This window comes from Tachysurus fulvidraco, chromosome 15, assembly GCF_022655615.1.
Source record: "Tachysurus fulvidraco isolate hzauxx_2018 chromosome 15, HZAU_PFXX_2.0, whole genome shotgun sequence".
NCBI classification, from domain to species: domain Eukaryota; kingdom Metazoa; phylum Chordata; class Actinopteri; order Siluriformes; family Bagridae; genus Tachysurus; species Tachysurus fulvidraco.
The window spans coordinates 16153054-16177522 of NC_062532.1; the positions used below are offsets into that span (position 1 = coordinate 16153054).

General features: G+C 42.1%; 1 protein-coding gene across 11 annotated transcripts in view; it reads left to right on the forward strand.

Annotated features, from left to right (window-relative positions):
- The window catches only part of LOC113638099 (retinoic acid-induced protein 1), a 35910-nt gene extending 11848 nt beyond the window's left edge, over positions 1-24062 (forward strand). The window contains exons 1-7 of one of the 11 annotated variants that reach the window (XM_047800520.1): positions 5867-6380; positions 6456-6565; positions 6833-6911; positions 14424-20169; positions 20943-21036; positions 21306-21355; positions 22860-24062. In XM_047800520.1, the coding sequence (XP_047656476.1) occupies positions 6874-6911; positions 14424-20169; positions 20943-21036; positions 21306-21355; positions 22860-22868 (5937 nt within the window). In that variant the 5' untranslated portion in view covers positions 5867-6380; positions 6456-6565; positions 6833-6873 and the 3' untranslated portion in view covers positions 22869-24062. Of the gene's footprint in view, positions 1-5866; positions 6381-6455; positions 6912-14423; positions 20170-20942; positions 21037-21305; positions 21356-22859 lie in introns of those variants that run through there. The other 10 variants (XM_047800519.1, XM_047800516.1, XM_047800518.1 and 7 more) reach the window with 10 other exon arrangements.
- Positions 24063-24469: the final 407 nt, after the last annotated feature.

Sequence of the window (24469 nt, forward strand, 5' to 3'; positions counted from 1 at the left end):
TCAGTTTGTTATGCAATGTCAGGAGGCACTTATGTGGGTCTATTGGAGATTACTTAACAACTAAATGTGGTTTCAGCCTGGTGTGTGATGATTTAGGCAAGCAGTTTGTGTGATGATAATTGGTCGTCATAAGCTTCCAGATTGTAATTTGTAATCATTTTACTCTCTGGCACAGTCAGACTACAGTTAACTTTCTAACACACAGCGCACATATAATGTATAATAATGATGTTACTAAAGAGCTATTATCTCATGTAGATTATTGCTTTAGTACAGTAATAGAACTATGCAATTGTTCTATAAATGATTGTGTAAAATGATTGTAATATTATTTAGAGAACAAATCGATTTCATTTCCCTTGAGCCACACCGATCACCAGCATTTACACATACACCAAAATCTATTCTGTGTTCTCTAGTCTTTTTTCTGTTTGCTTCATTTCTTAGCATAGAGGAGCAACAGGATCAGTCTGCAAAAGAACATTGTCAAATTGTCCTCACAGCCAATAGGTGAGAGGGGGGGGAGAGAGAGAGAGAGAGAGAGAGAGAGAGAGAGAGAGAGAGAGAGAGAGAGAGAGAGAGAGAGAGAGAAGTAAATCTGTCAGCCTGTCTACTCTGTTAGTGTGAGTGATAAAAAGTAAGGTAGTTACTATGTTAGTGAGCAAGAGAGAGAGAGTGGGGGAGAGATTGAGAGAGAGAGAGAGAGAGAGAGAGAGAGAGAGAGAGAGAGAGAGAGAGAGAGAGAGAGAGAGAGAGAGAGAGAGAGCGCACTCATACTGGGTGTATTGCAGAAAGAAGAACCTCTGCCCAAACCTTTATTCTGACCAACTTACACACTCACATACAGCATATCGTTCGCACTGAATCTCTTTGTCTCTTTGTCTTTCTTTCTTTTTCTTCAATGCGTGTCTGTTTTAGCATCTGAGACTTTCACTGCGTGTCTGTTTCACGCTCATATGTTTCTTCTTCCTGTCGCTGTGTATTCATCCGTTTCTGCTTTTCGATTTTATTCCCAGTCATAAGCATTTATCTTCTCTCTCTCTCTCTCTCTCTCTCTCTCTCTCGCTCTCCCTCGCTCTGTTGTTCTCTCATACTAAAGATTTTTTCCATCATTCCCTGTTTGACACAGACATTTGTGCAACATAATTGGATTAACCACATATATGTAATAGTAGTTTTCCATATTTGATCCTCAACCTAATCGTAATCTCATTCATCACTATGAATGTTTTTTAAAGAAACGCATGACACTTTACATCGTCAGGATTATCTTGCACATTTAACACCCACCAAGTTGTTCTTTGTGAGCTCCTTATAACCATTTATAGGTATATACATATACATGCACGAGCACATCCGTTTAAATGTAGCCGTATTGCCCTTCTGTATTGTTTTGCTCAGAATTTACCTGAAGTGATGTGACTCTAACAGATATGAAAGGGAACAGTGAATGCACTACAGGAGAGGCATTACATCATCATCAGATGATTGGAACACATGGACATGTGGTAAGCATGGATGTTCAGGCCCAGTGCTATAGTATATATCACATGCAGTGGATTATGCTTTTGTGCCCAAAAGGTTTATTCATACTGTAGCTCTGAAACACAGAAATACATTGATTTTAATTCAATTCATTCATTTTTAATCCATTCATTCAACTGAGATCCTTGCACTTGGTCTGTGTTTTTCAGATTCTCATAAAGTGACAAAACTTTTTGACTATTGTATAATTGTTATAACGGCTCAGAATATGCAAATGCAAATAAACTGATCATGAGTAACATCCTTGACAGAGTTGGAAACAAGAAGATAAATGTGTATTGATCCCAGAAAGAGGGAGTAATTAGATTATATTCAGTATTGTTTCAAACATGAAAGCTTTTCATCCATTTGACAGTAATGAAACATTGGAAATGAGATGATGATTAAATAAATACATTTTAAACACAGATGCTTGTCAATGCACCTCAACTGGTGCATACGATATATAGGAATATATTTCCAGTGGTTGTCTTTGCTTATTAAACACTCTTAATTTCATAGACAAGACAATAAAAATCTAAAGTGAAGATGGTATAGCAAGAAAAGTTTAGTATGATTACATACTTACATGCTTTTATCACTGTACAATTAGTTTATTCATCAGGGATAGTTCAGTCATCTCCTCTTATTGGGGTGGCTACAATGGCTGAGCGGTTAGCACCACTTTGTGAGAATGTGAATACAGAATATTACAGTTAATGCTCTCCTCCAAGCATATACAGCTGCCCTGACATATCTCTAAGCTAGTAAATGTTATGAGATAGAAGAACTAGATAGTGAGGAGTATTGGCAATGACTGAACACAGAAAATGGGGTTTCAAAATCGTAGTTGGTTTCTGATTTATTTATTTATTTATATATTGTAATAAATTATAAGCATTGATTTTACATTGTAGCTGAACAAGACTGAAAGGGTTTATCAGGCTTCTGGCAGGTCATTAAGTGACTGAGACTCATCAGTTAACTTTGTGTTTACACTGGAATCATGTAAATAATAGCTATTGTGTTTCAACATCTATTAGCTAAAACCATTAGGAAGTTATGAGCACAGTGCTGTTGCAGCTGAAAATGCATTATGCTATTTAGACATTGTAAACTCTCGTTAGTCTATGGTATCTAATCTTGGAGTGTATGAATAATCTCAGTAATATATGGAGTTTAGTTTGGTTTAATAGAGAATATACAAGATCATCTTGTGTTATTATTCGTGTGTGTGTGTGTGTGTGTGTGTGTGTGTGAACGAGACAGCTCAATCTCAGTGCTCTCATTAGGATTTGAGGATTTCACGCTTCGTTATACTCTGACTTTCGCTTTAATTATGTCATTTAAGAGGCATAATGTGGCGGCGTTCTCCTCTGCAGAGGTCTTACACTGACACACAGGGTTGTCAGCATGAGGTACTTTCTGGAGCAGTCCAAGAATTAAGGCATCTATTAAAAGGTTCACAAAATAAGATCACCTTGTTTCACTTTCTCTCTGTGTCATGTCTCGTGTATGCAGCTAGCTGCATCTCACTCAACCATCAATGCCCTTTCCTTCACCCATTTTTCATCAGTCAACTCTGAACACCCCCACAACCCCCACAACCCCCAAACACACACACACACACACACACACACACACACACACACACACACACACACACACACACACACACACACAGTGTCCATCCTCCCACTGTTTCATGCTCCTAGTGATGCTGGGAGTCTAATGCCACTGGCTGCGATAATAACACTGTCTGAGATCTTTTATATTCCTGCCTCATTTCAAAATAAAGGGAATATGGGGAATAGTGATGGTTTCTTTAATTTAGATCTTGGTGCCTTTAAATGGATGTTTCAGTACACATAAACAACAACACAATATTAGAACTAGCACAGTACAGTTACAGGTCTCCTGTAAAAATTTGCATGATGGCTAATTTTGTATTAGTTCCATAGGTTCTTATTTCAGCTCAGATTTCACAGACTATTATTAATTGCATAAAGTCAAAAAAAAAATACAGAATGGGACTTTAGAAATCTAGACCTCGCACTGCTCTGCTGGAAGCCTGGAAGTGCTGTCAGTGAGGTTGGTGTGTTACTGTTCACCCCCCTCCTTGCACGCACTCACTACTTCTCTTTTTATTGCACTCCCTGCCATCTCTTCCTCTCGCTCTTGCTCTCTGTCAGTCCACTGGAGATGTTGTTATCACCCAGGATTTCAGTGCCTGATTGCCTCTCAAGTGTGAAACGTGATGTTTGGGGCTTTTGTCCCTATTTCCCTTTATTGCTTCTCTTCGCCCGTTTATTGAAAAGTGAGCTATCAAAAAAGGGAAGAGCAGAAATATCAGTGTATTCATGGTGCATTACATCATCTGCATCATTATACATATCTCAATCCAGTCTCTCTCTCTCTCTCTCTCTCTCTCTCTCTCTCTCTCTCTCTCTCGCCCATACCATTGATTAAATCTCTTGATTTTTTCCGGCGCTGCACAATGACACTGGCTGCACTTGAATATGGAGATGAGGTAACGAGGTCGTCCACAGCACCGCCTCCTCAGCTCAAAAACAAGCCCCCAGAGAGAGTACAAATGAGAGGAGGGGGATGTTGATGTTCAGACTGGTGCATTTGGGATGTGTACTCTTCTTCCACAGCTTGAGGATCTGGATGACCTCACTCCCCTTGTGGAAATGAGAAAGAAAGTCTGGCTGAAGTCTATTACTAAAATCCCAAAACAGTGGAAATAGAGCTGGTCTCAGTCAGTAATGCTCAGCTTTAAATGATATATTTACGGAGTTCATCATCTATGACACCTGAACTTCCATTCCATATATCCCTGCCATTCCCATTATAATCATGATCATATGATCACACACACGCGTACATATTCACACAGACTACAGTATTTATGAGTCATCCATCGGATCACTCTAGCATTGTTTTTTCTTCCTGAGCAGTAAGAGGGCGCTCCAGGTCGTCACCCTCTTGTGCAGATATTGCACCTTCAAAGTGTAATTTTGCATAACACACATGTCAACTGATCTCAGATCAGCAACACACCACCTCATAGCGCATATAAATCCCAGTTATTTAGTATTCTTTGTAGGTGTGCCTCATCAATGAATGAGTGATATGATGGTGTTTGTTGTGGGGGTGGTTTGAAGTGTATTACTCTAGCCTTTGTGTTCTCTTGCTTTCGAAGGGAGGTTAATTACTGATCCCGACTGCTGCTCCTGCTGCACTCCTCACACCTGGCAATGTGTCAGTTTCTAGCAACATTACATGAGCGAAGATGTCAATAAACACCCCCGCCTGCTAACTTCTGGATCTGCTGTCAGTGCAGGAGAAAAGAGGGTGGTTCTGCACTGATGCTAATTAGAATCAGTGAATATGAACCCCCATCCATGACAAACACTTTAGATTTCATACTAAATAGCACAATTATGCTTGGCCTGTGCCAGCATCCTTTTAAAGCAACTAAAGCTGTATTGTGGGAGGCAGGGAAAAAAAAAAAACACATGTGAACGGGTGACTCAAGCAGGCTAATAATGGTAGCGTTAACGTCGGTGTGTTTTAATGAGAGTGATCCTGCTGTGCTGGCTTTCATCGCGGTTAGGGTTCACCGGCACATATATGCATTTTGCATTGGAAAAGCAGTGCACTGCTTTATTGCCTCGCCTTTGACTTGGCCTCCCTCAGAGCTGCTTGCCGTATTAGTGATGTGCACCCTGTCATCCTCTCTCTCCCTTCTCACTCCTGAACATTACAGAAAGAGAGGAATAGGACAGATAGTGCGCGATCACAGCGGAGATGAGAGCGTGCCGCTCGGCTGGATGGACGGCAGATGCATTGATAAGGCTTGCAGGTTCTACACTACCCGCCTTGAATTCACAATCACTCTCCCTCTATATACATGTACTTCATTTCTTTTGTGTTTCGCTCTATCTTCTCGTTTTTCCAAGCCCTGCTTCAACCCTCATCTTCTCTCTTATATATCTTGCATCTCAATTTTCCTGCTGATGAGGATGGCGCGCTCTTTGATGTCTGACGTCTGGCTATTAGAATCCTGGTCGGACGATCGACCAGACAGCTTCTTTGGACTTCGTTTAGTACATTTTGACAGATTGATTTGAACCCAAAAGCTGCAAATTCCAGATATATAAAGAATAGATGGCTACATTTAATTTTATTGAAATCCTACCATGTTCTCTATCATCATCATCATCATCATCATCATCATCAATTCAGGTGTCATCTCATAAGTACAACACGAATGAACTTGGTGTTAGTGTTATGTGTTGTCCTGGCTTTCTCTGGAGTGGGTGACATTGGCCTTGAAACCTGTTATTGTGCCGCCTCGAGGACAGGCAGCTCAAAAAAAAAAGAGCTCGCCGGTTGCCATGGTTACCTCCCCCTCCCTCGGTCGCGAGTACGCTTGTTTATCTCTGGCCGACGCAGGCGGAAGCGGCAAAGCAGACGCCCTGATGCTGCTGTCAATGTCGCCCTCAGGTCACAAAAATCGACCCACGTCGCCTACTTACGCGTTTGAAAGCGACGTAAGCGCGATAGTTATTCTGACAGAGACGAAAACGGCAGCGCGACGAAAAGAAACACCTCGGCTAACTCGCTAGCACCCTGAGGCGTTCTGTCAGACGGCGGCACTGATTCGCGCGCTCACACGCTCACGGCTGATGACGTCAGCAGCCCAAAATAAGCGCCGTATAAAACGAAGAGGCGACATGACCGCAGTCGAGCTTCTGCAGGCAACCAAGAGCTATGTGTGGCATGTTAGATGGTCCTGTCGGTGAGTTTCAGGAGCACGTACTCAATAGTATCACCTCAGACGTGTCTCGGTACGTATTTTTGGCTTGTAGTAGGCTGTTCGTTATGGACCGAGCCCACATGCTCTTTGTGCTTTTCTGTTCCAGCTGAGAGATGCAGATTTGTTACACAATACCCGTTTGTTTGGGTCAGAAGGATAATAACGACAAGATGAAAGGTGATAAATTGTTTATAAAGAGGTAAGGTAAAGGAGAAGGTAGGTTTGGCGAATGTGCCGTCAGCAGGTTCACTTCCGAAACAAGGGTCGAAAAAAACTCTACAAACACATATTCTGAGTCACCCTCTAAAAATAACGGGTACATCCCACAGTATGTCCCTCCCTAGGAGCTTCAGACCTATCCTCTTCAGCTCATGATCAGCACTGCTGCCCTACACACACACACACACACACACACACACACACACAAGTCCCTGTGTTCGGCATTGAACAGACTGTATTGTCTCATTTCTCTCCCTTTTCTAGAATCTTCCAGGAGATCAATCCGTCACAGCTCATTAGCGAACATGCATCAACCCCCACCCCCACTCCTTGAATCTCTGAGGTAACGAGGCTGATGTCAACCCCGGTTCTTTTTCAGCAGCACCTGACTAGAACAAAATGATCTTGCCCAATAAAACCGACTGGAACCCTAGCTAGCTCTCATGGCCTCCACCTCATACCTCTGTGTCCAGTCTGTGTCATTACGGTGTGAGAAGGGCATCAGTATTACACGCTTGCTCACCCCGGCCCCGAGGCAGCGGGCGGCTAATTGCACGAGCTGCGCCAGCACAGATGAGGAGCGATTTTGGCGTTGATGGGGCACGTTAATAAACGCAGGCTGGAGGTGGGAGAGAGAATCAATGAGCTTTAAGTGTGGGGGAGAGAGAGAGAGAGATCCTGCCTCCTACAGCCAGAAAACAGCCCCCAATGGAGACTGATGGAGTTCTGCTCACGGACACACACAAATATAGTTCCTTCAGCCAGGGTGAAAGAGCTTGCAGGCAGTGGGGGATGTCTGTGCACATATTTTTGTGTGTGGTAGGGGTGAAAAGAGAAAGAGTGGTGCATATGTGTTTGCAGGCTCATTCGTGTGCCCGATTGTAGGGTTATTATTCTCTGTGTGATGTGGGCTGTCAGCTGGGCAAAGAGATCAAACAAAGAAAACAGAAGGAAAACAATGGTGGATTTATAAACCCAAATAAACACAAGATAAACTGGCTGAGTTATGAATTCTCAATGTCTAAGGTATGTAGGCAAATCATTTTTGTACCCAGATGTATGTTTTTGTTTGTAAGATATATTCCTTATGAGAAGAGAGAGGTAAATAAGGAAGTATTTTAGCCAGGCCTGCAAGGGAGAAGGGACACAATTAATGCATTTGAAGGGAATGCAGTCAAACAGACCTGGCATAGACAGATGAACAAATGCACCCACACTCACACAAGCACATGTACACAAAACACTTCCCTGTCATCACCTCTTCCGTATGTAGGGAGCAGGGTGAGAGAATTTTAATGGAGGTCTCGGTGCAGCTCAGTAAAGTGCTGCCTATGGTCACGAACGAGATCAAAACCCAGCAAGAACAGGACTGAGGCAGAAAGGAAGGTTTGAATGACACGAACTGAAAAGATGTTCTTTCTCTCCTTTCAATTGTGGACAGCATGTATCTCGTGCACCAGTTCTTTCTTTCACCCCATACGCATGCAAATCAGGCATCTGATGCAAGTGGGGGGTTGTGTGCTATTTGTATCAGGCTCCAATCAGTAATTCTTGACACCGGTTGGTGTGCACCTGACTCCCCAGGCTTATGGAGATCGTGCTGCACTTCCACGGCAGGTGTTATATATCACTCTCTTCAAAGCATTGGCGCCCACATTTATAGCTGGGAATGGCCAACGGCATGTTTGGTGAGCCGATCAGAGGCAAAACCGTGTTACAGCCCTGAACTTCCTCATGCGCCGCTGAGCTGCTCTCTTCCCTCACGCCTGCATGTGCCTTCTGCTCTGAGACTTAGCGGGACGACAGCATTATTTGCTTTCACGCTTCAGAGCCACAAAGCACCCCTTCCACACCACCTCCCTCTGTTTATTCTTTTTTCGACTCACTTTTCTTTCTCCTCCATTTCTGGTCCTTCTTTTCCCTCTCACTTATTTTCTTCTCTCTCTCTTTCATCTCACGCTGTCTCTCATGCAAAGGGGAAAAGGCTCTCCTGCCTCAAAGCCCTGAGCTGTCAGACTAGGTGTGTGTGCGTGGCTGAGCTGATGCTCCATGTTAAAGCAACACAGCACACAATTTGCCACTGCTGCCTCTTCCAATGCTTAATCTCTGAGGATCCTGGTGCCTGCATTTACCAGATTTGGAATGCATATTGTGTTTGTAGATAATCTTTGTTCATTGTGAATTGATCATCTGGGGATCAGGGATCCATGTGTGCCAAAACGCATTTTAGTGCATGTCTATTTTAGTATAGGTACTGCACCATCCTTTTCTATATGGAAATAAGTAGAGTGCAACAGATGTCTTTCCAATTTTAGTAAAGCTGTGTTTTGGAGCTATATGAGTGATGTGATGAGCTCTAGTGGACATGGAGTCTGGCCACATGCTGCTGACTCCAGCAAGGCTCAGCTGGCCCAGTCCTTCTTGCTCAGCCATCCAAAGGATAGCTAGGCAGGATCCTGAAGGGCATGCAGACCCCCAGGCTGCTTTCCCTGTACTGTCTATCATGCACAATACACAGACAAACACAAACATGTTCTGTTACCATAAACTGATATTCTTTGTTTCTTTCCTGAAAACAATACAACTTAACTAGGCTATGTAATGCACACCACTTCATATTGACCTGTACCAATGCACTGGACCAAGCCACATGTTAAAACATTCCTGTCTGATGGGTGTTTGTTTGTAGGCAAGCCAGACAAACTGTAATCAGAGCTTGGTGAAGATTTGGCATTAAGGTTGATCTGCTGTGTTTTTCAGAGCTCATGTTCAACCAGCCGCAGCCCATCTCTGTGGCAACGGAGCCTTTGTGGACATAAAGGACATCAGCAGGCTCTAAGATAGAAAATTGCACCTTTCATATCGCCCATCACCTTCTGGACTGTGGCATGAAATGGGGGAGGGAGTAGACACCTGCTGTCCTTTCTATGAATCGGCTCCATCAATCACAGTTCTGCATGCAGTTGTGTGCAAACTCTCTCACACACACACAGGCACACAAACACACACTTGTACGCAGGAAATGTCTTGAATGCTTTTATGAAATGGAGAAGAATGAGGCCATGAGTACTGCAGGAAGGTGGGATGGCAGGAGGTAAAGGACTGCAGTGTTATTGTATAGACTTTGCCCAGGTGTAGGGGACATTCATTCTGACAGCAGCCATAGGTGGAGCTGACTGTCCTGTATCCACAAAGGGGAAAAAAATGGAGAAAAGGAGAAATATATTTTCCCTGCAGGGGGACATGACCTTCAGCCAGCATTAAATATCTCTCTCTCTCTCTCTCTCTCTCTCTCTCTCTCTCTCTCTCTCTCTCTCTCTCTTTCTCTATCCCTCCCTCCACCTCAAAAAACCTCTTCAAAAATCTCTGCCCTCTGCTCCTACACTCAATTATGATGCAGGTAATCTGTGTGGTATTGGAGATTAAAGTTTAATTAGGGCGAGCGGAGTAATTTTGGCCTGGGTTTAATCTAATCATGCCGCACTGGTTGCCTGTGATGTGTCCTAATGTCTGTCTGTGCGGGAGTGGGGATCCAGTATGGCTTTTCATCAACAGAGAACAAAGGCTCCTGTCATCCTCATCTCCCTCTGCTGGCTTGGCTCTGCTCCACCAGCACATTCACACTCACCCATCCCTGTCCAGACGCTGTCCCCAGCCAGTCCATACAACAGACAGAAGGTAGGGAGGGATAGAAGCAGTGTGCAAGAGAGAAGACAGAGAATAAATAAGTCAAAGCTCTGGAATCCCTTTGTATTTAGAATCACCATCCAAACTGCTGACTCTCCAGGGCATCAGAGAAAGCATTTCTGTGCAATCATATCCTTGGGTCCTTTTCAAAAAAGTAGGTTCTCATTTGACTCATTTGAACACCCACCACCCTCTATCAGAAACAGCATTTATGGTTTCTTGTCTTTCTTATACTTAAGAGTAGTATAGAATTTGTCTGTATCAATGGTGGCAATTCATTAGTCCATAAAACCTTTATATAGCATTCGCTAATTGCATAGGAAGCTTACCCAATGGGCTTTTATTGAAAATAGGAAGAGGAAAAAGGAACAAAAATTAAAGCAAAAATTGCTCAACAACAATCCTCATTCTTCCTTCTTACCTCTGCCTCTTTGTCCCTCTTTCCTTCTCACCTTTTCCCTGTGGTGTATCCAGGCCTGCTCTGATTTTCACATGCATAGTGTATCTGTGGCACAGTGGCTTTTAGCGTTGGCTAGGTTTGGCAGAAATGGGTTTTCAGAACAAATATTCCCAAGTTTTGTCCTTGGGTAACAATTAAACCCGTCCCACTGTTCTTCCTCCCTGTAACACTCATTCTTTAATCAGAAGGACTGAATCTTAAACAATTCCATTATTTAGGCTTTCTGACCAACCTTAATACACAAGAAAATGGAGCCAAGTGTACACTTGGTAAAGTTAAAACAATATAAAAAAAAGAGTATGAGGACCTCTGCTAAATTAGTTAAGTGGTCTTGATTTTAAAATTTCGACCTAATTGTATACAAGTCTGTGATTCTGGAAAACATAATCTCATATATATGAGTGAACTTGGAGCCAGTAGCACTGGTTTAAGTACAGTGGAGTTGCAAGCACCAGTGGATTTGATATAATATACTTCTCTCTGCTACAGAAGTTTGTGTACCGCATATCACATTTGACTGAAATAGCAACATTCCCAAGGTCACCATCAGCAAGTGTTCTGCTGGGGGGGTGGGGGTCGGGGTAATAGTTTAATCAGGGTTTAATGTAGAAGACAAAAGATTGAAAAAATTGCATAACAGAAAAGTGTGTTAGGAAGGCAGAGGTAGAGACAATGAACAAAAGAGAATTTAAATGAATGGGGAGAAGAGGAGAGGGAGAGATGGTGAGGAAGAAAGAGCTAGCATGAGTGACACTGCAATCGTTCTGCATCATCAATTAGGTGAGTTGAAGTGGTGGGGAGAGAGAGCAGAGCAGCGAGCCTCACAGGAAGAAATAAATGACTGTGCCCTTATTGAACGCAGCAAGGCATATAGCATTTCAGGCCAGTAATGTCATTGTGCCTTTGTACCAGTATTATTGATGAAGTCTGTCTCAAAGAAAATAATCCCTCAGCACAACCAGTATTTGAGACTTCTCATTCCACCTGAGAGATCAATGTAAGCAATCTTTGGTAGGAAAATGCAGCCGAAGTACAAGGTGCAGTGCAGGAGAATGTGGGAGTGCATGGGCTCAGCTCGAACACCCCTGCAGAGAAAGTGGGGCTGCTACTTCACTAGAGTGGACCAAGAACTGAGCGAAGCAGCTTTAACTACTAAGATCCTGTCATCTTCCCTGTTCTATCTCTTTCTACTACCCTCCTTTCTCTTGTGCACTAAAATATCAATCAGCATGCTGCCCTAATTTAAAGCATGCACTCACTTACTCACTTTCTTTCTAAAATTCCCAAGATAGCTGCTGAGTTCTTGGTTACATGCGTAAAGTTGGTTTCTACGCCACCGTAGCATTGTGCTATGTGTTTATTTTGGGTAAAATGGGAGTTATTAGGCCTGGTTGTTTCACAGCAGTGAACAGTCTGTGTTTATTTCTGTTTAGTCTACAGCACTGTCCCAAGAAGCAGCTCACTCCCTGCTTCAAATATGTAGTTCTTATCGAATTACTAGGTCAGTATGGATGCAACTGGGACTTTCAGTACACACATAAACAGTTTTAAACTTTCCCTTTCAATTGCCTTTTCAGCGACATGCAATCTCTCTCTCACACACACACACACACATACACATACTTACATACTATTTACTGTCTCTTTTTTCTCTATGTGCACTAAACCATGGGAGTATAAAGAAGAGAAATTTTAAACCACAATATGTTGAGTTTTTTCTTGGCCATGATAGAGCAGACCATTCTCATTTGTGTCTCCTCCACAATCATTCCGTAACTATAGTAGCTTTGTGCAATAATAGGCCTGAGATCAGTTCATTTGGCTTACAGTGAATTACAAATTGTTACAAATATTTCAATGCAGATATTTTAAAAAAATTTTCTTTCAAATTGGCGCATCTTCCTTGGATGAGGCAACTAAGGCAAATTTGTTAATGTGTCAAAGTACAATATGCTTTATTTCAACGGTTATAATAAAATGTGCATTTCATAGCACATCTTGCTGTTTGCTACCCAATCTTGTTTAATGGATATTTATAATCTACCCAATGTTCTGAAAGACTATGTTAGTTCTCATAGCATTTAGTACATTGATTCCCTTGTCCATTCTTTGCCACACATATTCAGTGGAATAATGCTCCTGGTAAAAGACCAATTGTTTGTATTTTGGATGCTGTGAGAAGTATAGCCGAGGAGTTGCTGACCATGGTGCTGAAACCATGTTAGAAGTGGTTCATACCTATTAGAACTCCTTTATCAATCTTTTCAGTCACATCCCTGTCAAACAAGGATTAACAACAAAAACAGCATCTCATTTTATATACCATTGTGTTTACTATATGATGGTTACTACAGGTATTCTCTCTTAAGTAAAACATTGCATTTCCTGCATGTTTATCTTATTAAATCCATATATCAATAGCCCTGATTGTTATATAAAGGTATAAATGAATACCATAAGAACTGATTGGTTAATTAGGTTTAAGCACAGTAAAAAAAAAAACTGTACCTTACTCACTCTCTACTAATTAAAGTTAATGACTAATAATATTCCTAATATTAATATAAGAATTATTAAGGTTATTAATTGTTATTTACTTATTCAAAAAGTTTTGATTTTTTTTAGCAAATATTGCTCACTGGTCTGTAAACAAAATTCTGCTCATGATAGGTTAGCTTGCAAAGAATGTGCCAGTCAAGTCCTACATATTCTAGGAAAGGGCTCATTGGGTGTGTCTGTTTAAATATGCAATAAAAATGCACTACTTGTACATTTCACTGCACCTCATATGCATCTTTGGGGTCCTGGAGCTTGGATCCCAAGTGATGTTATTTGGGTCATTGTGTAAACAAGCACAGCAGCATCACTGAACCAGTAATAGATGGCTTGCTGCCTCCTGGGAAGCTACTATGCCATTGCTGAAGGGGAACGGCAAGCTCAGGGGCCTGGTGGCTTCAGACAGAGTGCTAGTGAGATGAGTAATGCGAACATCTGATGGGACCAGGTGCTTGTCCCTTGATAGGCTCCCTGTGCTGGAGTACAGCATTTGAACAGTTTCTGTTGCATTCTCTCTATGTGACAAGGTTCCCTTTATAGTGCATCATTCCCTTCATGAAACAATCACTTGGTCATGGTTATCTGGAGGTCACTCAGTGCAATTCAGGACAAAGACCTTTGTGATTATCTGTGTACTACACAGACGCTATACAACATTTCTGATTCTATAGCATGTTTTTAGTGGTAACCATTAGGAGGGGTTATAAGGCTTTGCAAATTTTTAATAGATGATCCTTTCAAAGCAGCGGTTCTCAATCTATGCCCTAGGTAACCTCTGGGATCCAGGGTCTAGTATTTTCTAGTATTTTATACGCCTCATTTCTTTGAGTAATTATTAAGTCATTCAAGTTTATCATTTTGAATCAATAATAAATAATTGATTTACAGTGATTTATTGTTGAAATGCCCAAACTATAGAAGTGTTTTTATGATTGAGCACAGCTGCTTTTGGAAACTGACATTTTTGTTGATTAAATTGAGATTAATGATTTGATCTTCTCAAAGGCTGAGTAAGCTATGTTTGAGTTACAATTAAATTTGTCATATCATAAAAACAGTGACTGATCTCAATGTGTAACTGGGTATTCTCTGATAGACAGATAAAGCAAGCCAGCAAATATTCTCTCTCATTTTCTCTCTCTCTTTCCAAAGGAGCCCCCTAGCTGAAGCCATGCAGTCCTTCAGAGAGCGGGGTGGTTTCCAGGGCAACCAGCGCTGCTACCAGCAGGAACCCCATGAATTATCTCGCCTTGAGAATTACCGACATCATAGCCAGACCGCACAAGGCTATGAGGTGCACTCTCTTTCTGCTGCAGGAATGCCAACAGCAGGAACAAGCTCTAAGGACTGTTATGGGCAGCAACCCTACCCCAGCTATGGCAGCAGTTCAGGTCAGAGCAAGAAACCATACAGAGGAGGAAAAGCTCCAAGCCAGCAGCTGCAGGCTGGTTACAGTAGCCACATAAATTCTGGATACTCGTCCCAGTACATGAGTGAGGGACACTTGCAGCAAAAGTGGGATGAATCTGGTCAAATATCTCAGTATGAACAGGATATTGTGGGTCATCTTGAGCCTGGGGCAAGTGGCTCATCCCAGTACCTTGAGCAGAACATGCTAGCTATTTCTCATAGCCAGTGCCATCTCCCCTCCCAACCGTCTGCTCCCGTCTATACAAGCCCCCATCAGCAAGGTCATCCTCCCAATCCTACTGCATCTCCGATAATGTACTCACAGAGCCACATCCATTTCCCTCAACACTCCCAACCACCTTCTTCCACCTCATCGTCTTACATGGAGAAATGCAATCCGATTCCACATGGCTACAAAAGTGGATGGCCACCTAATGCTCAGTATTCAAGGCAGATGGGTAATCACACTAGTCTGAAGCAGAGTGGCTATCGGCCACAGAATAATTATGGCTATCAACAACCTCCTTCAAGAGCTGGATTTGAACAGGCTTCCTTGCAGGGAATGTCAGGTACACCAGAGAGTCTTCAAAAATTTCCACATTATAACCAGCCCCAACAAAACTACTGTATAACAGATATTTCTGTGAGGTCACCTGAACAGTATTACCAGAACTGCAGTCCGAGCTCCAGCCACTCACCTGCAAGGTCTGTGGGCAGGTCACCTTCATATAGCTCCACACCATCTCCCTTAATGCCCAATCCTGACACATTCCAGTATGGCCAACCAATTAACCCTTCCTCTTCTTCTGTGAATTTGCAAGATCCAAACATGTTAATGCCACCACACACCCACCCATCCCCAAGTGTTAATCACCAGTCTCAGAGCTACTCAAGCTCTATGAAGGAACGTTTTTCTGAGAAGCTTTTTTCTAACCCGAGCTTGTGGAGCCTCAATGCTCTGACATCTCAGGTAGAGAACATTTCCAACAATGTCCAGCAGTTATTGCTCTCAGAAGCTCTTATGGCCAACAAAAAAGGTAACAAGCGAAACCAGCCAAAAAAGGGAGAGGAATACAGAGGCCATTTAAAGGCAGTGGAGGACTCTTCATGTCCTGATAGCCAACATACTCCTCTTCCCAGCGACTCTTATAGCGCCCCAAGATCTATGCCATCTGATCTTCTAGAAGTAGGATACTCTAGCAGCACTGAAGATCAGATGGAACGTAACTACTACTACTTTGGTCAGGGCAAAGGTCCAACAAATGCTTCAGCACAGTCTCAACTGAGTCTGGACACAGTTTCTACCTGCTCCATGAACTCAACAGATGATATGTCTGTCAGGTCGGGTGACTCAGATCGGAGTATACAGAGTGCAGCCTCTGAAGATAATCTTAGCTGTGAGACTAGGGTACAGAAAGTGCCATTTGGAGAAGAGCAGCACAGTTCTCTCAGAACCATTAGAAACGAAAGGTCTCCTATTAGCATAACAGCCCCAAGCCCTATGAAGCAGGAGAGTAATTCTCCAATAGGCATAAAGCAGTGTGAAAATACTCCGAAGGAGAATTTTGAGGAATCTGCCTGGACTGAGAGGATAAATGATGAAAAAGAAACTGGGAAAATGAAACTGCCCAAAGAACTTAAGTGCAAAGGAGAAGTTTTTGAGGCTACTGATAAACGACAGGAGTGGTTAGAGGAGGAGAAGTGCCCCTCCTTTTTTCATAAGTTAAATAAAGAAGTGTCAAATGAAAGCTATTCTTATGAAACAGAAGATAACATCTATCAAAAACTTAAAAACAAATATGAAATAGAGGAAGAAGACTTTGTTGGGAAATTTTGTGACACCACTAGCAAAGGAAATGAAAATTCAGAAATTAAATCTGAAATGTTCAAATCAGAATCACAGAACAATGGTGACGATCCTATAACAGAATCACCAGCCATTTCAAATGATCTACCTGAGCCTAGTTTATATTTGCCAAGGAAAGAGGAAAGCCCAGAGACACCTCATTTCACCTCTGAGTGTGAATTTTCAGAGGAAAGACTGTTAACTTCTGAGAGACAGAATGATATCTTTGATGAGCAACAATCTGCTCTATCATATTCGGTCACTGAAGAAAGAGAGAAAGGAAGTCTGGCATCCAGTGAAGATGTGATTAATAATAAAGCAAAACTAGAAGAGTCCTCTACTGAGGCCTGTAATAATCAAGGGGACACAACAAGTGGACCACTTTGTGTGGTCAACACTGAAATAGCCGAGACCCCTGCCCAAGACATAGGTCACCGAAGCAGTGAAAGGACATCAGTCACATGTGACATTGCACATCAGTCTCACCCTGTCAGGAGTGGATTCTCAGCTCTCAATGAGAAAACAACACAGAATCAGGTGAGGGATCACATTGATCACAGTGATGCAAAGGTGCTGGAGCCTGACTCCCCTCAGTTGCCAGGCAAGTCAATAATATCTTCTGCACCATCTTGGGCTGATACTCCACCCTCTCCACAGAAAGGTGATGAGGATGTAGAACCAGGTATAAGCTGTCCCAGTGCAACAAAACCAGAGCCCATGTCTCCTTCTTCACATCCAAGACTATTGGGCAGAAAGCATGCACGAGGTAGGAGAAGATTAATTCATTCAAATGCAGGGATGAGGAATGTAGAGAGGGATGGGGCTTCACCATCTCCTCAAAAGCCCAGCATGCTCTCAATTAACAGTGCCATCTTCTCTGATCAGATGGAGGCTGTTCAGCTGGACATTATCAGTCAAACACCAAAACTTCTAACGGAAGGCATACCATCCCGTATGTGTACTCGCTCTTTAGGGTCACAAAATACCCCAAAGGTGTGTTCTCAAGAGAGAAGAAAACCAGGTCCAAAGTCCAGTTCAAAACCTGGTCCAAAACCAGGACCAAAACCTGGCACAAAGCCTGGCCTAAAACCTAGTTCAAAGCCTGTTTTTAAACCAGGTCCAAAACAAGGCCTAAAACCTGCAACAAAACCAGGCCCAAAGCAGAGTCCCAAACCTGGTGCAAAGCCGTCTTTGAGGCCTGGTCCAAAACCGAACTCAAAAACTGGTCCAAAACCAGGGGCTGTGCCAAGTGCAAAACCAAGTCAAAAGCATGGTTTAAAGCCTGCTGCTATACCTGTTCTGAAACCTGGTCCAAAACCTGGTTTAAAGCCTATAGAAGGAGTAATCCCTAAGGGCCCTGGTCGGCCAAAAGGACTCACCTCCAGGATCAAATCAATTAAATATGAAAATAATATAGATGCTATCACAGAACATATCGAAGATACCAGCTGCATGAGTGAAAGTCCTGAACAACAAGAACACACTGCAGTCAGTCTGGAAACTGTTGTTGGTACTACTTTGCACACTTCAATTGACAGCACAATAGGTTCCACTTTGGACACTGCTTTGGATGCTTCTTTTGTAAATTCTGTAGCAAAAGATCAAAAGTCCATGGTATTAAGATCTCGGAAACAAACACGCGAACAGTTAACAGATGTCAAGGAGAAAGAGAGAGAGACATCAACTGAGGCAAGAGCAATAAAGCCCACTGAGTTACATATACAGAACGTGTCTGCTGCTCAGCCCTGTGAGAACCTAACATCAGCGTTAAAATCGCCCAGCCCTGAGGATATCCGCACAGATTCACTTAGTCAACTCAATGAGCAAATTGTGTCAGTTTCAATCAAGAGAAAATCTAGTTTACAAGCCCCAGACTCAGTCAAGAAAAAGAAAGGCCTGAAAGTAAGTCAAACAAAAACACAGGAACCGCAGTCACATGAGTTAGTAGTAGAAGCCCAAGGTTCAAAGGGAAGACGAAAACGAGGCCATAAATTAGAACCATCTGTTTGCAGAACCTTGACCAAAGATAACCTTCCCTTAGAAGATATCAACGACACACCTTGTGTGCCTCCTCAGTGTCCTACTAAAACAAAATATCTGCCTCCTAGGAAAGGCAGAGGACTTAAATATGAAGCAATGGTTCAGAAAATCACATCCCCAGCATCCAAAAAACAGCCTCTAAATATCCAACCAGATGTTGTGATAGAAGAATTAGCACCAAAGCCATCACAAGAACTGCAGGTAACAGAAAAAAGAAAGGCAGTAAACATTACAATGATGACAACAGAAAAGGGTGAGAGTACAGTAAGCATTGATGAGATTCCAGACACAGTTTGTATCCAAACTCCTCGAAAGAAGCGCAGAAAGTGGGCCACAGTGGAGAGCACTGACACACCAGATATAGCACTGGAGACCGGGAGTCTCATTATCAACACACCAAGGCTAGCCAAACAGAGAGCCATTAAAAATAACCATGAGATGCATCTGAAGCAACGGAAAAAGAGACGAAAAGGCACCGAGCTTGCAAAGAATGTGCCAATTGTGGAAACACATGAACAGACTGATGTATTCATCTCTCCTCCAGCATCTCCACTGTCGTCACCTCCAACTTCTCTTTTTTCAAACACAGAAGAGAAGACACAGGGTGAACAGCTTTCAATAGAAATAGGCTCAACGGTAATTAAATCGAAAAGAGGCAGGCGGCCATCACTTAAAAAGAAACAAGAAGACTTCAGTCAGCATATAGGAAATGAAGAACGTCAAAAGGTCAAAAAAAAGCCTGGGCCAAAAAAAAAGATCCAACAGAATAACAACAGTACCCTCAAGGTCACTGTGAAGGGACTCAAGGCCAAGGTAAAATTCAAAAAAGAGTGTGTTCCTATTGTAAAAGGGATATTGACAGATTGTATAAAAACAAATGACAGCAAGCATTCTTTTAAACCATACGTACATATCGACAGGTCCAAAAAGCTCGCTTCCCTTTGCACAATCATAAACAAACCGGAGGAAGAACATCTGCTCGTCCAGATAAGAAAAAAGAACTTAGAAAAAAACAAGACAATACCAAACTCATCAGCGATGCTTCAGGGCCCCTTAGTTAACAGAAGCCTAACTGACAGGTGTCTAATATGCTGCTTGTGTGGAAAGCCATCAAATTACAGAGAGCTTGGGGATTTGTGTGGCCCATACTACCCTGAGAATACTATACCACGGAAAACACTGTCTTTAACATACCACGAAGACTTCAGGCAAAACAGAGACAGAGAGCAAGACAAGGTGGCCATGTGCACTTCTGAGCAAATCAATGACATGAAGAGAGAGGGGGAAAAAGACTTACTTCAAGAGGGGACAAGTGAAGGAGATTGCAGGCAGGTGACGAGGGAAAGAAGGGCACAACTTAAAAGTCGTCTCGGCTTGCAGGCAAGGTTTAAAAGACTCCAGCTGTTGCAAGGGAGAGCTGGGGGAGGAGATCCCCCTGCTGGTGAGGAGGGCTCTTACTCTGTTCTGCAGAGGTTACAGCTGGAGGCTGAGGTTAATGAGCACTGGGCACATGAGTCCTGCACTGTCTGGACCAGTGGTGTGATTCTAATCGCAGGCAAACTTTACGGACTGAAGGAAGCTGCACAGGAATCTACGCTCACAGTAAGCATAGGGGCAATATAATGTTTTATAATGTACAATTTAAACATATGTGATACTTGTATAGATATAGATGTATGCTGCGTTTATTAGGTTTTCCTTTCAAAATGAAAATTTGGATGAAAAGGCGGAAGGCTCGTTATTTTAGTTTTGTTTCCTTGGCACACACTAAAACAAGAAATTAATAGTTTTTTTTTTTTGTTTGTTTTTTAAGTGAAATGTTGAATGTTGTCAACATTACTTGTTTCATCAGACTAGTCTAGAAATCATATATTTAGTACCCAAATATGCCACTGCAGAACATTTTATGTAGACTACTAGCAGTCTAGCAGCTAATTCTGTTTAAAATGTGTATTCTCTTTTCATTAATGATATACAAATTCAATCAGCATACCTTTCCATAAAAGACCATGTACTAGCATTAATAGCATATGCATCAGACACTAATGACTATCTTTAATCTAGCTTTCTGGCTACTAGCTACTAGTATTATTTTTTTATTGCTGATACACACCCAGGCCATTCGAGAATGTTTATTACATATATAAGCCACAAAATTCATTTAAAACGAACGAAAACCAGAAGAATGAAAAAATTAATTAATTAATTAAAGTAGGGGAAAAAAGATCTTCAAATAAAAAGATTTAATTAAAGGATATGAGAAACAGGATAACCTGAACCAACTAATGTAAAAACGTAGTAACTGGCTGGGGGTCAGAAGAATATATTTTAAATATAATGATCTTCTGTTTTAATAAATGTATGTGTTATTACAGAAATGCTCTAAGTGCCAGACTGAAGGAGCCTCCATCAGCTGTAGCTGGAAGAGCTGTATTCATAAATACCACTATGTCTGCGCCAAAGAGACAGGTATGGCGTCAAGAATATGTATACTGTTAACTATACAAAACTAGTAAATGCACGAGTTGCTTATACACTGTAAGTCCTTAAGACTTTATCTATCTATTCATCTCAGGCTTATGATTCCACCTGGTAAATATTAATGACGTATAGATTTCTCCCAGCTCTCATTACACAAAGCCAGCACATCTATTGACAGTAAAACTATGAAAAGAGGCAGATTTTCAGCATGAGCATCTTTTTTTTTCACCAATTCTTTTTTTCTCTGTCTCTGTCAGGCTGCATATTCGATGAAGAAAATTTCTTGATAAAATGTCCAAAACACCAGGTAAGTGTCTGAGCCCATTCTAGAACATAAAAGCACATCTTTGATCTTTAAAAACATGCCTATTATGCCTTGTACATCAGTGGCCTTGCTGAAACATTTGTTGACCTCCCTAACAAAAGGGAGTGAATGGAGGTGTAAAGCGCCGCCGCTCATCAGCTCCATCTCCCAGGGCAACAGACAAGTCTAGCAAGGAGCTCACCCTTATTGATGAGCCATCTCTCCAGCAATAGCCATGCTTGCACAGTGGATGCTAATTAGATGCTCACTGATCTTGGCTTTCTGACACCTATTATCCCCTACCACACTAAATTAGCATTAGGGATACTGTCAGATTTTTAGAGTTGAACGTGTTGCTGGAAATACCTTGCCTCGAGGATGAATCAAATAGCCTTAATTTGTACAGTGTTTATACCAGTGACTTAAAGTTGTAGTCGGATTTGACTGCTCTTCACTTGCTCGTTGACTTGGATGTAAATCTAGGTGATTTTGACTATGACTCAGGGCTACAAACTGCCTACAGGTTTCCGGCTTGCATCGCAGCGATAAGCAAGTACAGAGCGAGAGACTGTGCAGGGGTAGAGCAGTAGTTGACAACCAGTGAGAGAAAACCTGGCAACAGATCAAACCACCCTCCCATCTCCTTTCCTGTCCTACGTCAAAGGACAAAAAGGATGGGAGGGAGAGAGAGTGAGGAGTTCAGAACAAGCTGAAAGCACATTGACTCAGGGATCTAAAGGCTTTAGGTCTCAGCCATGCCAATTTGCTGTTTTAATGAAAGCAAGCAGTAGATATTCCACCCCCATGCAAGTCTCCCAGGAAATGTCTTCCACTTTTTCTTTGTGCCTACACACGCACAGACTCGTTTTCTAGAGGGGGCTTTAGTGGCAGCATGAGCAAGACCCTGGATTACAGCACCATCGGTTTAGAGCGGTCCATAAGCAGCAGAGGCAACAAGGAAACAAGAGCAGGGGCTATGGCTCACACCTTTTCAAAGAGAATCAAGGGCTGTTCTTACATCATGGCTCGATACAGAGGGAAATAGATCCTGGCTGTTAGCCAGAGGGCTGGTTGGATGAGCGCAGAGAGGATGCAAGAGTGAGAAAAGCAGAGGCAGTGTTGGTGCAGGAGATGGAAGAGGAAGAAATATTGTGTATAAAATGCTGTATGCCAGCACAATTAGGGGGTAGTCCTGCTGGGTGGATGAGGAGTGCTGGCCAGCTTCATTGGCCCACTTGGTACAGCCTTCACATCAGCCTTCACAGTGGCTACTGCCTCAGCATGGGCAATTAGAGAGATCACACCAGGCTGCTGTTTCAGAGCCAAATACACACACACACACACACACACACACACACACACACTATAGTCTTCTACTCATAGCCATACTGTACTGTATGCACTATGGATAGGTCCTATTCATGAAGAAATTAGATAGGTTGACACGTGACTATAATGCTTTTCCTGCTTGCCTATTTTGATTCGACATATTTGTTTTATTTGCCAGGCTATGTAATATAGGAGTTCAAAGACTTTTAGCCAGCATGGACATACGTCTGCCTGCGCAACCAAGCTCAAAATGAAACTGGCTTCGGCTGAAGCACAAGGTTCTGTAGCAATACTGACCTGAGACCAGATCATCTCTGCATCCAACCTACAAGGCTCACCCCACCCCCCTGCAGCATCACCGCCTGCCTGAGCAGCTCCTCTGTGAGAAAAAAAAGGGAAGCCGCTGGTCAAAAACCTGAATGTGCCACTCATCCGTTTGATTCCTTTTTCCTCCCCAATCTTTCTTTTCTGGAAGGGATGCTATCAGTCGGGGACACCTGGAGGCAGATTTGGCTGGCGGCCCTCTCTAGCGGCCTGAGCCCTGCCACCGTTTGGCACAGAGGCATGCCTGGTGATTTTGAAAGGCATTCAGATTCGAAGATGTCATGCATCAAGCACCCATTGGATGTAATTCAATATCTGCTTAAGTGTTATTTAAAAAAAATGTACATGGTGTGCTATACAGGTCTAAATATTCTGAAAAAGTCAAAATATTATTTTAATATGATGCTCTTCCAAGATGTATTTTGATGTGCGTTTGCAAACACATGGCACCACTTAGACAGCGCTGGTATCTGTCCAAATATGTGATCTTGGGAAACAGTGCAGCAGTATGTACAGGTCTGCACCTTAAATTTAAGGGCCTTTCTTTACTGAAGACTGTTTCATTTTAACATTGAAGCGAAAGAACCCGGAACTGAAAAAGAAACTGGAGAAAACACAAAAGAACATTAAAACGACGCGCTCTATGTTCATCACTATGCTGTACGTAACAAACACAATATTGTAGGCTATTTTACGTTACTCCACATTCAGCCCATCACAGTATTACGCATAAACGATTAAGTTAAAGTTATTCTTACGATCATTAATTCAAAGTAATTGTGTATATAAGTATTTGCTGCTGTTTAAATGTAAGATGTGATGTACTATTATAATGGTGTATAGTATTTCTTAGAGATGTTTATTTTCTATAAAACAAATATGTTATTGCCTTTAAAATGTTATTAAAAACAATGAATTCAAATGCCTTTTTCAGAATTGTATTTGTCCACATTACCCATAGGATTTACTGCGATGTTTTGATGTTTTAAGAGATGTTTGGAATGTTATTTGTATTGCTGCCATCAAATACACTGGATTTGTGAACATCCACAGGTGTCTTTGCTATTGAGATACATCTTGTGGTTTATATTCTCTTCTTCTGTTATTGTTATGCTGAAACAAAGCAATCCACAGCCAACGTCCACCATATTTCCAACACGTCACTAAAGAGTCAGAATTATACTTATTATAATTGACAGAAGCAAGCAGCATTTCCTTTAAATCTATCAGGCTCGGAAATCTTTCGTAAGTCATGCGAAGGATTCAGAGTTCTGTCGAGCACAACGGTTCTTCATAGCTGGAAGATTAAACGAAGACTAAGGATTTATTTATTTATTTAATGAAACTATTTTTGACAGTATATAAATCAGTTTACAGGGTTTTTTCCCCCCGAATACGACTATTCTCTTTGCATCAAAATTCTTTCTCATGTCACATGTGCATCTGTTGACAAATTAGTCCATG